The following is a 14896-nucleotide window of genomic DNA, read 5'->3' on the forward strand; positions in this document are numbered from 1 at the left end:
TCATTTTCATCAACAACCTGGAGAATAGTTACAGGGGAGAGGAGGGGGGATGAATCAGACAATTGGAAACCTAGGAAAAAAAATATACATTACCAGTCAAAGGTTTTGGTGGTATACAGAAAATAGCTAAGTCCATTTTATGGCAAGGACAACTCAAATAAGCAAAGAGAAATGACAGCCTATCATTACTTTAAGAGATGGAGGTCAGTCAATATGGAACATTTCAAGAACTTCTTCAAGTGCAGTTGCAAAAACCATCAAGCTCTATGATGAAACTGGCTCTCGTGAGGACCACCACAGGAAAGGAAGACCCAGAGTTACCTTGTGCTGCAGAGGATACGTTCATTAGAGTTACCAGCCTCAGAAATTGCAGCCCAAATAAATGCTTCACAGAGTTCAAGTAACAGACACATCTCAACATCAACTGTTCAGAGGAGACTGCAAGAATCAGGGCTTCATGGTTGAATTGCTACAAAGAAACAACTACTAAAGGACACCAACTAGAAGAAGAGACTTGCATGGGCCAAGAAACACAAGAAATAGACAGTAAACCAGTGGAAATCTGTCCTTTGGTCTGATGAGTCCAAATTTGAGATTTTTGGTTCCAACAGTCGTGGGAACTCCTTCAAGATTGTTGGAAAAGCATTCCAGGTAAAGCTGGTTGAGAGAATGCCAAGAGTGTGTAAAGCTGTCATCAAGGCAAAGGCTACCTTGAAGAATCTAAAATCTAGAATATATTTTGTTTTGTTAAACACTTTTTTTCCCGACATGATTCCATTTGTGTTATTTCATAGTTTTGATGCCTTCACTATTACATTGTAGAAAATAGTAAAAAAATTAAGAAAAACCCTTGAATGAGTAGGTGTGTCCAGTCTTTGGACTGGTACTTTATGTTTGGCTTGACAATGACAGTGAAGTAGGCAAAAGCACAAACTGATCTGGGACCAGGCTGGCAAAGACTGCCAACACATTTCTGCACCAACAGTGACGGCTTGATAAGGTCTGTGCACACACCTCAGTGGAACAGCCTTGCTATTACCTATCTTCCATTTTAATAAACCCTTGAGACACAAGGTCATCACCATCTCCAACATTACACCGTATTTACCATACGGCTGCCTGGGGCTGATGCTGACCGGAGAAGTGCTGAGTCAACAAGAAGATAAAGACGCTAAATCGATAGATTAACTAGTTAGCCAACAGAAACTACACAGTATTGATCTGACCATTATAAGATCTGGTCACTATCAATGTTAAGAGGCGGTATCTTATAAGATCCTCCTTTCTGTGTTCTGTCCATGCAGCCTTGTCACAGGTGAGCAGTCTAACATGCTTTGCTTTACACACTGCTCACCACTGTGTCAGCGCTATAGGAAATCAATGCACCAGTACACACAGACACACACACATGCACACACTCACTCCGTCAGTCAGGCTGGCAGAATGCAGTGGAGCAGAAGCCGTGTGTGTGTGTGTGTGTGTGTGTGTGTGTGTGTGTGTGTGTGTGTGTGTGTGTGTGTGTGTGTGTGTGTGTGTGTGTGTGTGTGTGTGTGTGTGTGTGTGTGTGTGTGTGATGGACTTTAACACTCATCATTCAGACATACGTGGCAGCCAGTGCATACTCTGCTGTCAGAATGTTCCCCATCACATCCATTAGCAGATGAAATGATGGCCCTTGCTAATTGCCAGTGACAGGGTAATGGGGGTTTAGGCATTGTGTCGGGGAGAACGGGGGCTGCAGGGGCACATGGGAATCAACTTTGTCTCTACAGACGTTACAGGTTTGAACTAATAAGCCCCAATTGGATTTTTCACTGGTCAATTATGACTGTAGAATGAACTCAGCGTGGTTGGAGTCCACCTCCCACATCAAATTATTACCACAGATGTCTGTATCTGGTATAACTGAGTATATAGTATTAAATATTTAGAAGAAGATTAAAGAATGACTGGCACTGGAATAGCCCAAACAGTGGTTATAGGTTTTCATTTTCAAATTCAATTGCATCATTCATTACAGTAAGGGCCCACCCCAGATGTGACCCAGATTTCCATTCATCGCATCCTAAATAATTGTCAGTATAACAACAATCTGTGAAGTAATTTAGTCTATACCTGTTTGGAAACGACCCATTCATTTCTTTAGATGCCAGATATTTAATGAAGTGTAAATCCCCAGCATTCCGACTAACGCTACATTGAATATAATGAATACTATGTTTGGCACAGTGTCAACCATTAAAAAAATCCTCACTGTAGAAACAAACGGTGTAGATCTGCAAAGCTATCTGTCAATACAGTCACTGCCAAACACCCCCATAAGAATGGATGGCTGATTCTTGAACACACTGCAAATCAATAAGTCATTCTAAATCATCACACCTTTAACAGACAGCCAAGACAATCTCACAACAACTACCACACGTATCCATTATCAAAATGTACTTAGGTAAAAACTATTCATATCAGAGGAGGCTGGTGGGGGGAGCTATAGGAGGACAGGCTCATTGTATGGCTGGAATGGAATGAATGGAACAGGTCAAACATGTGGTTTCCATATGTTTGATGTGTTTGATACCCTTCCATTTATTCCATCCCAGCCATTCCAGTGAGCCAATCCTCCTATAGCTCCTCCCACCAGCCTCCTCTGATGAATATTTAACTTGAGAGCAAAGCTCTGGATTCCCATTTGTAGACAGCAGTAGCGCCAGTCAGCATATTCCAATTCAGTACAAGGACATGCATTGACACAAGAAGGCTACATGTGTATTATAAACTGGGTGGTTCTAGCCCTGAATTCTGATTGGTTGACAGCAGTGGTATATCAGACAGTATACCACAGGTATGAAAAAACATATTTTTACTGCTCTAATTACATTGGTAGCCAGTTTATAATAGCATTAAGGCACCTCAGGGTTTGTGGTATATGGCCAATATACCACACTCCCTAAGGCCTTATTGCTTAATTACTGTACAGCATTGTTAGCAGGTTTTCACACAGCTAGTGCTAAGCCATGATATTTCCCATTTCAAACAATCCATCTTAAACCACTAAACAACAATACAACATGTGATGCACCTCTGAAATAGACATAGGAGCCCATATTTCATGAGCAGCCCAGTGGTTATGACTGAACAAAAACAGCAGTGCCCAGCCCAACCCTAACCATAGTCCTATACGCTATCCATGGTGGTGAGGTTTTTATTGCTGTCTCATTTTGGGCTTGTGCTAGGGTGTGTGTTGCCCTCCCCCCTCTGGGTTCTGTAATAAGAGCATCTGTGGTCTACAGGGCAGTGCTGATTCAATTGCAATGGAGGATTTAAAGCTATTATCCTCCATACGGGAAGAGGAGCATGAAGAGGGGGAGAAGAGGAGGAGGAGGATGAAGAGAAGAAGTGAAGGATATCTGGGCTGCTGCTGCCTGACTGAGGGACATATTCTTAGAGAAATGCGGAAATAAGGGAGAGAGAGGGAGGGATGGAGGGAGAGAGACAATATTCAGAGATCTGGAGATGAGAGAGGCAGAGAGAGATAATATACAGAGATCAAAATATGTGAGGCAGAGCGAGATAGAGATCTAGAGATGAGAGAAGCAGAGAGAGATAATATACAGAGATCTAGAGATGACAAAGGCAGAGATAATATACAGAGATCTAGAGACAAGAGGCAGAGAGAGATAATATACAGAGATCTAGAGACGTGAGAGGCATAGAGAGATCATATACAGAGATCTAGAGATGAGAGGCAGGGAGAGATAATATATAGAGCTCTAGAGATGATAGAGGCAGAGACTCGAGAAAGAAAAGGAAGAACACAGAGGGAGAAGAAGAGAGAAAGTGAGAAAATGACAGAACATCTGTGAAAAACAGGGAAGCACACAGCTGTAGCCAATTAAGATGGTAGCTGCCAGCCAGCGAGAGGAAGAGTGAGAGGACGAGAGAGGGAAGACAGCAGCTCTACTCCTCGTGTGTTTCAGCCTCAGTGAAGCCTGCGCTTGGAAGGACATTCTGATCACACACAGGCATTTACCTGTCAGTGTGGTGTAGTAAGAGTGGGATGAGATCCCCCTCCCTCCACCCTCCCTACCACCGTGGTCACCCTGGCGATGAATAATGCAGTCGGGATGGGTGGAGGCCACTGAGCGTGTGCGAGGAGGAGGAATCCCTCCCCCTCAGCCTCAGCCCCCTAGCCTGCTGTTGCTGCTGCTGCTGTTGCCTACTGCAGAACGTCAGTGGTAGAGAGGAGAGAAGACAGGAGAGGCAGGACAGAGGAGAGGATGGTGTGTTGAGAAAGAGTGATAGAGAGCAAGAGGGGTGGGGTGCCGGACGGACTGACGGATGAACATGCCCAGTGTGGTATTCCTGCGATGACAGCTATGCTGAGTCCCAAGATTAGACAGACCAGGAGAGGTGAGAGAGCCGAGCGCGTTGTATTTTTCTCTACCACTACTACCTAACCATACTAGTACTACTACCACTACATATCTGAATGGAGCATATGGGCGGTACACACAGGTCGTTCTACTACGATGCTGTCAATGACATCATCATCTCCTGTTTCATCTTGATAATGCTGATCTGATGCTTGTCTGTCAATTGCTGCTTTTGATACATTGAATGGTGAACGTCAAAATGATGCAGGTGTGTTTAAATAGTGAATGTGAAAGGTGAATATCACTAGATATAGGGATAGGTCACTTTGTTATCTTTGTTCTGTTATTCTCTCTAAAGTAAGATTGAGAGTGTACGAGAAACGAAATGGATTAATTAAATAGATTCAATTAGCTTTGTGGTTCTAAGATACACACATTCTCTGCATAGATGTTGTAATTGGAATGTGATTGCTTCCTTTTATTCATTCAACAAAACACATGAAGAAATTCGATTTCAATTCCTGGAAATCTATTTCCTGGTCCATGGAAACCTCATTAAATAGCCCACATCGCAGCCCACATCGCAGCTGTTTCCTTCTTCTCCCTCACCATGTTTTTTTGGAATGAGAGATCCCACTACTGTACTATATTACACATCATGGACAGTACTGACAGCTAAGCTACAGGCACAGTAGTACACCCACACACACAGCATAGATAAGTACACCCCCCCACCCCCACCCCACCCACCCCCAATCCGAGTGGAGCCTGCCACAGTTTCTCCGGCAACGCAAACACTCCACTAATTCTCAATGGGTTAATACATTCATCCACCGCAGAGGAGTCAGTGGAAATGATGCACCTGTAACTCTACCAGCCCCTTCCCAGGCATCATAAATCACACAGCAACCAGATTCACGAAATAGAATTTCTCAAAATGGATTCCATGCTTGGAGAAAAAGAGCCAGGTAATTTGTCTTGTGGCTAATAAGTCTACCCATTGTGACGGGTTAATGGATAGCTATTCTTCGATGTGGAGAGGAGACACATACATCTATACCGTGTGATGATGAATACACAGCTCAAAAGTGCATTAAAAATAGCGACTGGATATCATAGGCTATAGTACGCGTGTGTGCAATGCAATCATGCAGTCAAAATTGTCTAGGGTCATGATGACTATCTCTGGGTTGAGTTTTCACCCACGTTGAAACATCACACTGTAAGGTAGGTATGAGATCAACAGGAAAACGGACACATTTAGTCTATGCCATTACTATGGATCAGAGCCATGTATTTAGCTAACGTGGCTGCATCATAATGCTCATTCTAGACATGATATTCCTCATGTAATGTTAATGGGGAGACAACATGGCTGCCATAGAATGTTGTAGTGTCATGTAAATGCATCATAACGCTCATTCTAGACATGATATTCCTCATGTAATGTTAATGGGGAGACAACATGGCTGCCATAGAATGTTGTAGTGTCATGTAAATGCATCATAACGCTCATTCTAAACATGATATTCCTCATGTAATGTTAATGGGGAGACAACATGGCTGCCATAGAATGTTGTAGTGTCATGTAAATGCATCAAAACGCTCATTCTAGACATGATATTCCTCATGTAATGTTAATGGGGAGACAACATGGCTGCCATAGAATGTTGTGGTGTCATGTAAATGCATCATAACGCTCATTCTAGACATGATATTCCTCATGTAATGTTAATATGAAGCCAACATGGCTGCCATAGAATGTTGTGGTGTCATGTAAATGCATCATAACGCTCATTCTAGACATGATATTCCTCATGTAATGTTAATGGGGAGACAACATGGCTGCCATAGAATGTTGTGGTGTCATGTAAATGCATCATAACGCTCATTCTAGACATGATATTCCTCATGTAATGTTAATAGGAAGCCAACATGGCTGCCATAGAATGCTGTGGTGTCATGTAAATGCATGTCTCAACTCTCCAAATACATGGCTCTGCTATGGATTAAATCATACAATGTGTAATTACTATGGGTTAGACATATATAGCATACGCTAGTAGCAGCACATTGAAACATGCTAAATAAACAGATTATACAGAGCACATATTCGCTGGCGCTTTTAGACATTAGCTCATTGATTGATGGTATTATTGAAGCTCACACACAATGTAAATGACTCATGATAAACATCCTTGGCAGACTATTCTCTGGGGTCAGGGGGTACATGATACATAGAATCAAGATGGTGGACCACCAATCTACTACTTGTTCATTGAAGAGAACTATAGATCATATGGAGGGGATAGCATGTGTGGGTTTGAATCCCAGGGCTACTGGGAGAGTGAATCATCCATTTGCTTAACTTTAAACATGAAAAGACCTAGTATGAACGCACACTCAATGAATTGCTAGTATTTTGTGAAAATGTTCACTTTGAACCACAGTCCCAATGTTACAGATTGAGTGAGACCACATTGTAGCTACACCCATGTCAACCCTATGGAAGGTATGAATCACTGTGAGGAGAAATGTCCAAACTGGCTCAGTGTAGCGTTTGGCCTACAAACACACACACACACACACACACACACACACACACACACACACACACACACACACACACACACACACACACACACACACACACACACACACACACACTGACTCAGATAATTGGGCAGTGTATTCCAAAGCGCCCACGGATTGCAACAGCTGGTGCGAACTACAGTACATTACATTACTATGGCAACATTTACAAATCATTCCTTCAGTCCTCTTGGACCCAGTTGGTTTATTCCTGTGGAGACAAATTTGAAAAGACAGTGTGGAAACTGGAAAACAAAACTCATGAGGTTTCCCCCAAATGTCCATATAGAAAACCCACAACGCCACTGTGTCCTGAAACACCACTGATGAAATACATCTGTCCAGAATGACAGAATAATGACTACAGTAGTGAAAGACCTTCTCCTAATAGTTCCAATTAAGACAATATTGCTCTTGTTCGATAATTCTTCGATATTGGGTTCTATTCAATCCGCATCGCAGAAGTTTCGCTTTACAGAATGATTGAAATTTAAAGGCAATGTTCCCACTTCGGCGGAGACTGTATTCACGGTAAACTCTGCATATGCCAGCTCAATCGGAAATGACCTTAACATTTCTTGCTCGGAATCTGTAACGCTTCAGCATTGAACAGATTTACTAGAGCCCATTGTATCTCACAATAAACCAATTCAAATTAATTCTCACAATAAACCAATTCATATTAATTCTCTCAATAAACCAATTCAAACAGAAGACCTCAAACAACACTCTACTAAACATGCTTATAGTCCCTGCAGGACTCTTGAGTGTACAGTATGCACTTACTCTAATAAGGCTTCCAGGGTAGAACACAGGGCTGAGTGGGGCCAGCAGTGCAGCCAGACACGTTGACGGAGGCAGAGAGGGATGGTTGTAGACAGAAAGAGAGAGATGGTTCATGTGATATACGGCCCCTGTTCCTCTTGTGAGTTTAACCGATTAGGAATGGAGCCAGGCAACGTTGGAGGTAGGAGTAGAGGGTGGAGTGATGACCAGGCTATAGTGGCCATGCTATGTTGTGCCACAGCCAAGCCCACAACCACAGAGTATAGTACACAATGACTGTAAATGAATGGACCGTTTGAACTATCAGTTCATTCCAATGAAACATGGTTGGTGGTGCCCGGGGATATGTCGGGAAGTGTCTCTTCGGGGTGTCTGCATCTATACCATAGCATTCCCCATCCTTAAGGTCAGGAGTTTTCTTTGACCATGTGAGAAACTCCTGGCCCCCCATCCCATATAGCAAGAAGAAGAAGAAGCAGAAGGAGAATAAGAGAGAAATAACAGAACAAACATTGATTTTCATCCCCCCTTCCGCCTCCAAGCCATCTGGGCATTGATCCTGAGTGTGTCACACAGGATGCTGGATTGATTCTTATAAATTATACATGATAATCAAATAGTTTTGTCTTGTTTGCCTTGCTGCTGTTTGGCTCCGTGAGATGTGTTGCTGAGTGGTTATTCTCTCAGGATTGTCTCTAGAAGCTGTATTCAGGGTTTAGTTGATTTGGGGAAATGGCATGATCAAAGCATGCTGTTTCCCACTAGTAATCACCAGATGTTACTGTCTGCACAGGCTGTACTGTATTCAAATCAAGTTTTATTGGTCACATACACATATTTAGCAGATGTTATAGCAAAATGCTTGTATTTGAGTTTAATAGAAATAACACCAAAAAAAGACAAATACTGCAAAGCTGCTTAGGTGCTAGAAGCAGAACTGCCATGTCTCTCAGCACCATCTTCTCTCTGAGAAAAATATTGAGTAATATTGAGTGATTCCTGTCATTTTTAATGTAGCTCATTTCATCAATTGCGTTGAATATAGAACAGATTGAAACTGATACAGGATGAGGGACAGCACGTGACTCCAGAGCCTCCTGACATGAACTGCATCTGAAACGGTCCTTGACTGAGCTCACATTACACTAAAACCCAGAGACAATCCCAGGAGGCCTTGTTATCTCAGTTCAAACAGGTTCCTGGTTCTATTGGTCTGCCAGAACTGACAATAACTCTCTACCAGGGGCTTTACATTAATCACTTATATCACCTGAGGCCTCTCATTTTTCCCTGTGCCGAGTGGGTCTCCAGCCACCGGGAGGAAGGGGGGCCTCAGCCTCAGCTCCAGGGCAGGACATGGTGTGTGTGGTATGTGCCTCACCATGGCAACCCTGGAGCGCACACACACTGTGTGTATGTGCCTGTCTCCCTGCTGCTTAAATGTGTATTTGTATTCATGTTTGTATGTGTATCTCCACTCTCCAGCCCGGTCCAAGAGCATGGTGATGGGAGATGTGTCCCGGGGCCCAATCCGCCCGTCCTCCCCCAGTCTCCAGGAGGGGGCTCTGAAAGCTGGCTGGCTGAAGAAACAGAGGAGCATCATGAAGAACTGGCAGCTGAGATGGTTTGTCCTGCGCTCCGACCAGCTTTTCTTCTACAAAGAGGAGGAGGAGACCAAGCCACAGGTACTGAACGTTCACACCTAAGCTCTTCTTCACGTTCTTACAGAGGTTAGCTGACATCCTTTATTTGGTTGAATGTGGGACCTTACTATAAAGCCAACGTCGCAGGTTCAGATCCTCTCCACAAATACTTTGCATGTCTGCTGTGGTTTTTCCATCCATTCCTTAGACACACAGGTCAAATGGCCAACAGAAAATAAAGATCTTTCTATACCATGACCTAGCCTGGATGGATTACATTGTCATCATGCCCTGCCTAGGAGGAAAATCAGGATAAAACATCATTTTAATACCGTCACTCAGTGTTGGTCATGAGTCATGACATCTGTTGGTTGACACTTTTTAATCACAGGTTGTCCATAGTCATCCAGCCAGAACTGATTTCTCTACACACACACCTCCCTGTGCAGTATTCAGGATGTGTGCGAGTGTCGATCTGGACGCTTTCCCCCCATCTAATCAATAGGAATCGGAGCAGGGCACTGCATAGGCACATGACACATCAAGGTCTCACACTGAGATGAAAGGAAATTATAATTGGAGGAAGGACATTTGCACAAAAGCGATCTATAGCCATTTCTCATCATGCAGAGCAGGTCATTAAGGAATGGATTGGTGTTAGAGCCAGAGAGTTTACTCCAAGACACATTCTGAAGGAAGAATAATCTCAGATCTTGAGTTACATTTTAGTTCTTCTCATTCATTCGTTCCCACCAGCAGTATTCAAGCTACATTGTAGCTTGGGAGATGTGCTTCTGGGCTGCTAGCCCTGCGCCAACGCTCTACCAATTTGTTGCCATGGCGACTAATGTGGTGACAGCTTGGCCTCTAGTTTGGCCATTTGGAAGATCGCAGCCTGTTTGATGTGGGATAGTGCCAGCTCCAGACTGGTAGGATGAGACCAATTTTCCTTCTGCGTAGTCTCTAATTAACAGGCCTTGATTAACAGGCCTTGTTAAATTACTATTGATCTGCATTTGATAATGTGTACATCTTCATCATTGGATAGATTAAAGAGATCAATATAAATAACGAGATCTTCGGTCTATTTTCTACCCTAATATTCTCATCATGATTTAATCAATATTTGTGATTTAATCGATTAGAGTCTCACTGAGGTATCATTAATCTTTGGTTTCAAATTGATCTATTCCCAAATGCTGCTGATTCCTGTGTTCCAGTTAAGTCCTTCTCGGTTTGTTCGTTCCAGGGCTGCATACCCCTGCAGGGCTGTCAGGTGAATGAGCTCACCGCCAACTCAGAAGAACCAGGGAGACATCTTTTTGAAATCGTTCCAGGTGAGGTGATCCATCAACACCAAACCCTCTCCTATTCTCACAAAAAAAATACATGTGCTGTCAAAGTCAGGCATCAACGCACAGAGCTGATATTTAACATTGCAGTTTTCTCAATACCGCTGTAGGCCAGCAGGGGGCAATGCTGATGTTTAACAACGGTGTCTGGTGTAGAGAATGTAGATGTAGGACACATACAGTACACACTACTGACTGGTAGATGAGCTTGCACTCAATGCACTGTGCAATTATATGACCAGCTAAGAATTGCTTTCGAAATCCTGTGGATGGTAATCTCTCTCATAACATAATTTCCAAACTAAGACTCCAGAATCAGAACTAATCTCTAAGAACACATTAATACCTCAGGGAGAAAAGAGAATCTCCTAGCCTTGTCCAGGCTTATCGACCCCAATACCTGAGTCTCGTGTCTATCAGGAGTCTGTTACTGTTGACATCCATACACAGACAATACACAGCGTTGCCTGGGGGCAAGTGTGCTGGAAAGACCCTACTCAATCAGCTCTTCAAGCTTTTGGTTGCTCTCAATAAGGCCAAATGATCATTTTCAATGAAAGTCACTCAGCGTATGCGAGTTAGCTACATCACTCAGTAAAGGGTATTTGCTAGGTGGTTTTTCCCACTGTTTATTGTTATCGGCGGGCCAGTGGGTCCCTGTGTGTTTTATTTATGCTGAGTAAATATTGCAGGAGAGTGTGACCCCAATCAGCCAAGTGTGGATGGGCCAGGCAGGCAGCACACAGTCAGACAAAGCCATTTCTGAAGACCATTAAAACAGTGTGACAGTGAGAATGGAAAGGGGATTGAATTTCAATCTGGTCTGTGCACTTTACATATCTTTCACTCCCAAACCCAACTCACCCCCTCCATACCGCCTACATCTAATGTTTACAAGATATTCAATCCTCAGGCCCTTGTTTCGTTTTTTTATCCCCCTTTGTTGTATTCTTAATCAGCTTAAATGAAAGCCCTTTTCGCTTCTCAGCTTTGTAATGAACAGCCACTGAGGGCTTAGGTTGACTTTCGCACTACGATAAAGATCCACTCTAGCACTTTAGGAAGAGGGGTTGGGAAACAGGGGATCATGGTAAACAAGTATTACTGTAAGGCTTCAACAGAGGCGCAGGGAAGCTTTCTGTACACTTCTTACAGTGGGTCCACAGGGAATAATACATTGACCCATATCAGCGAAATGTCTCCATACAGTATGGAGTCAGATCCACTTTGGACCGATGGTCCTATGTCCTCATTCATACTATCCATTTCAACACTGGTTCTGGCACAGAGCAGTGCCTGCAATTCGTTTAACAATTTGGCTTTTGACTGCAGGGGGTTAGAGAGCCCATAACTCCTGAGGCTACTGTCGGTATGGTGTTCATAGCACGTTTGATGAATTTCTCTTAGCACCTTTCGTTTTCTGTTACTGCGTCGCGTCATCCTTTCAGAGCAAGGCTGGGCAATAAGGGTGTTCCTGGGTCTCAGTTCACTGACTCTATGCATGAGCTCTGGCAATAAACACCCTTGCAGCTCGTGTTTGTTGTGGACACCTTAAAGGTCCTTGCGCTGTACAAACGAAAGAGAGGCAAAAGCCCCTGCAAACTGCGACTAACTCATCAAGGGTACAAGTAGCTGGATTTTCTTTGCGGTCCAAAATTTGGCAGGTGACGATACATTGATACATGATACATCTCCACTCATTTCCACAAGAACTTCTACATTGATAGACATCCTGTATGACCAAATTAACCTCTCTGATAGCATTTCTTCTGTCCTCATATCCACGGGTTTTATTAACCTCGTTTGGGAGGCCTCACACCTTTTCAAAGTAAAATATCCTGCTTATTTTAACTGTAAAATCCTTGGGACTTAGAAAGTAAGCAATGAATGAAAGCACAGCCAAATCCAACAATCCATTTTGGTTCAACTGAAAGTATACGGCTATGACTGAAAGCCAGTCAGATTATGACTGAAAATCAGATTAAGGAACAGTTGTAATAATCTGTGGTTTTTAAATGCTGTCTGTGCTTAAGGGAGCTACTCAAGGCTAAACTTCCCTTTGTGTTGGTCTCTAGCCATAAAGCCAGCTTGGAAACAACAGACAGGAAAGGATGGTCCACTAACACACACACACACACACACACACACACACACACACACACACACACACACACACACACACACACACACACACACACACACACACACACACTAAAGCACAAGCCTGGGTAAACGTGACTACTTCAGCTAATTCCTTATTGCAGGCTACTTGTTTAGCCAGTGCATGTGCAAACACACACACACACACACACACACACACACACACACTTGGAGCCTGTCCCCTGCCCCCAGCTCTCCCACAGAGTATTTAACTAAGTTCAGCCTTATCAAATATCTGTTTGTCTATCCCCTTCCCCCACACGTGCAACATCCATGGGTTTTATAAAGCACACCGGTAACAGTTCTAGACAAATGGACAGTCCTCCTCTCTAAAGACTTACAGTACTTCTGCTCTGAGTTCAGCTTGCTGTCAGTGCTGAATGTCTGTCTGATCATTCCTTGCAGACCAGGCTGACTCGGAATAGGGATAGACTACAACAAGATCCTTATAAGTCTCTATAGTTAATTGCTGTGTGAAATGACGTGATTCTGATTGGTTTATGACCTTGTTTACTTGAGTAATGTAACCCAGGTTGGAAAAGTAGACAATATTAATGCATACCTACATGTCATCTGAGCTTCAGTGTGAGCTCTTCTTACTTGATATGCATAAACTGTCAGCAACTACAACAATGGTTCACTTCATGACCCCAGATAGTGTTGCGTAAGAAATGGAAACGAGCTAAGTGCTGGGTTTAAGTCCCATGTTTACGGATGGAAACAAGCAAAGTGCTGGGTTTAAGTCCCACGTCTATGGATGGAAACAAGCTAAGTGCTGGGTTTAAGTCCCATGTCTATGGATGGTAACGAGCTAAGTGCTGGGTTTAAGTCCCACGTCTATGGATGGAAACGAGCAAAATATTGGGATTAAGTCCCATGTCTATGAAAGGAAATGAGCTAAGTGCTGGGTTTGAGTCCCATGTCTCTGAGCAGCATGCTGGAATTAATACAGGCCATTTATCAAACGTTTTTATCGAAAGCGACTTACAGTCATGCTTACAGTACCAGTCAAAGGTTTGGACACACCTACTCATTCAAGGGTTTTCTTTATTTTTTACAATTTTCTACATTGTAAAATAATAATGAAGACACCAAAACTATGAAATAATATATATGGAATCATGTAGTAATCAAAAAAGTGTTAAACAAATCAAAATATATTTTATATTTCAGATTCTTCAAAGTAGCCACACGTTGCCTTGATGACAGCTTTGCACACTCTTGGCATTCTCTCAACCAGCTTCATGTCTTTGCCTTGTTAAAAGTTAATTTGTGGAATTTATTTCCTTCTTAATGTGTTTGAGCCAATCAGTTGTTTTGTGACAAGGTAAGGGTGGTATACAGAAGATACCCTATTTTGTAAAAGACCAAGTCCATATTATGGCAAGAACAGCTGAAATAAGCAAAAAGAAATGACATGAACGTCAGTCGATCCAGTAAATTTCAAGAACTTTGAAAGTTTCTTCAAGTGCAGTCGCAAAAACTATCAAGCACTGTGATGAAACTGGTTCTCATGAGGACTGCCACAGGAAAGGAAGACCCAAAGTTCATTAGAGTTACCAGCCTCAGAAATTGCAGCCCAAATAAATGCTTCACAGAATTCAAGTAACAGACACATCTCAACATCAACTGTTCAGAGGAGACCGTGTGAACCAGGCCGTAATGGTCGAATTACTGCAAAGAAACCACTTCTAAAGGACACCAATAATAAGAAGAGACTTGTTTGGACCAAGAATCACGAGCAATAGACATTAGACCGGTGGAAACATGTCCTTTTGTCTGATGTCCAAATTGGACATTTTTGTGAGACGCAGAGTAGGTGAACGTATGATTTCCACATGTGTGGTTCTCAATGTGAAGCATGGAGGAGGAGGTGTGGGGGTTTGTGGGTGCTTTACTGGTGACACTGTCAGTGATTTATATAGAATTCTAGGCACACTTAACCAGCATGGCTGCCACATAATTCTACAGTGATACACCATCCCATCTG

At 42.9% G+C, this 14896-nt stretch overlaps 1 protein-coding gene and 1 long non-coding RNA gene across 3 annotated transcripts in view; one reads left to right on the forward strand and one right to left on the reverse strand.

The window, feature by feature from the left end:
• Positions 1 to 14896, reverse strand: part of LOC135505084 (uncharacterized) — a 30306-nt gene that overhangs the window by 12971 nt on the left and 2439 nt on the right. The gene's annotated exons all lie outside the window — the stretch shown is intronic.
• The window catches only part of LOC135505082 (rho GTPase-activating protein 22-like), a 37463-nt gene continuing 26769 nt past the window's right edge, over positions 4203 to 14896 (forward strand). For both annotated transcript variants that reach the window (XR_010450214.1, XM_064924155.1), the window contains exons 1-3: positions 4203 to 4410; positions 9237 to 9436; positions 10644 to 10731. Coding sequence is in view for 1 of the 2 variants with exons in the window: in XM_064924155.1 (XP_064780227.1) it covers positions 4368 to 4410; positions 9237 to 9436; positions 10644 to 10731 (331 nt within the window). In the remaining variant the exon portion in view is untranslated. The remainder of the gene's footprint in view (positions 4411 to 9236; positions 9437 to 10643; positions 10732 to 14896) is intronic.

Source organism: Oncorhynchus masou, chromosome 18 (assembly GCF_036934945.1).
Source record: "Oncorhynchus masou masou isolate Uvic2021 chromosome 18, UVic_Omas_1.1, whole genome shotgun sequence".
In the NCBI taxonomy this organism is placed as follows: Eukaryota; Metazoa; Chordata; class Actinopteri; order Salmoniformes; family Salmonidae; genus Oncorhynchus; species Oncorhynchus masou.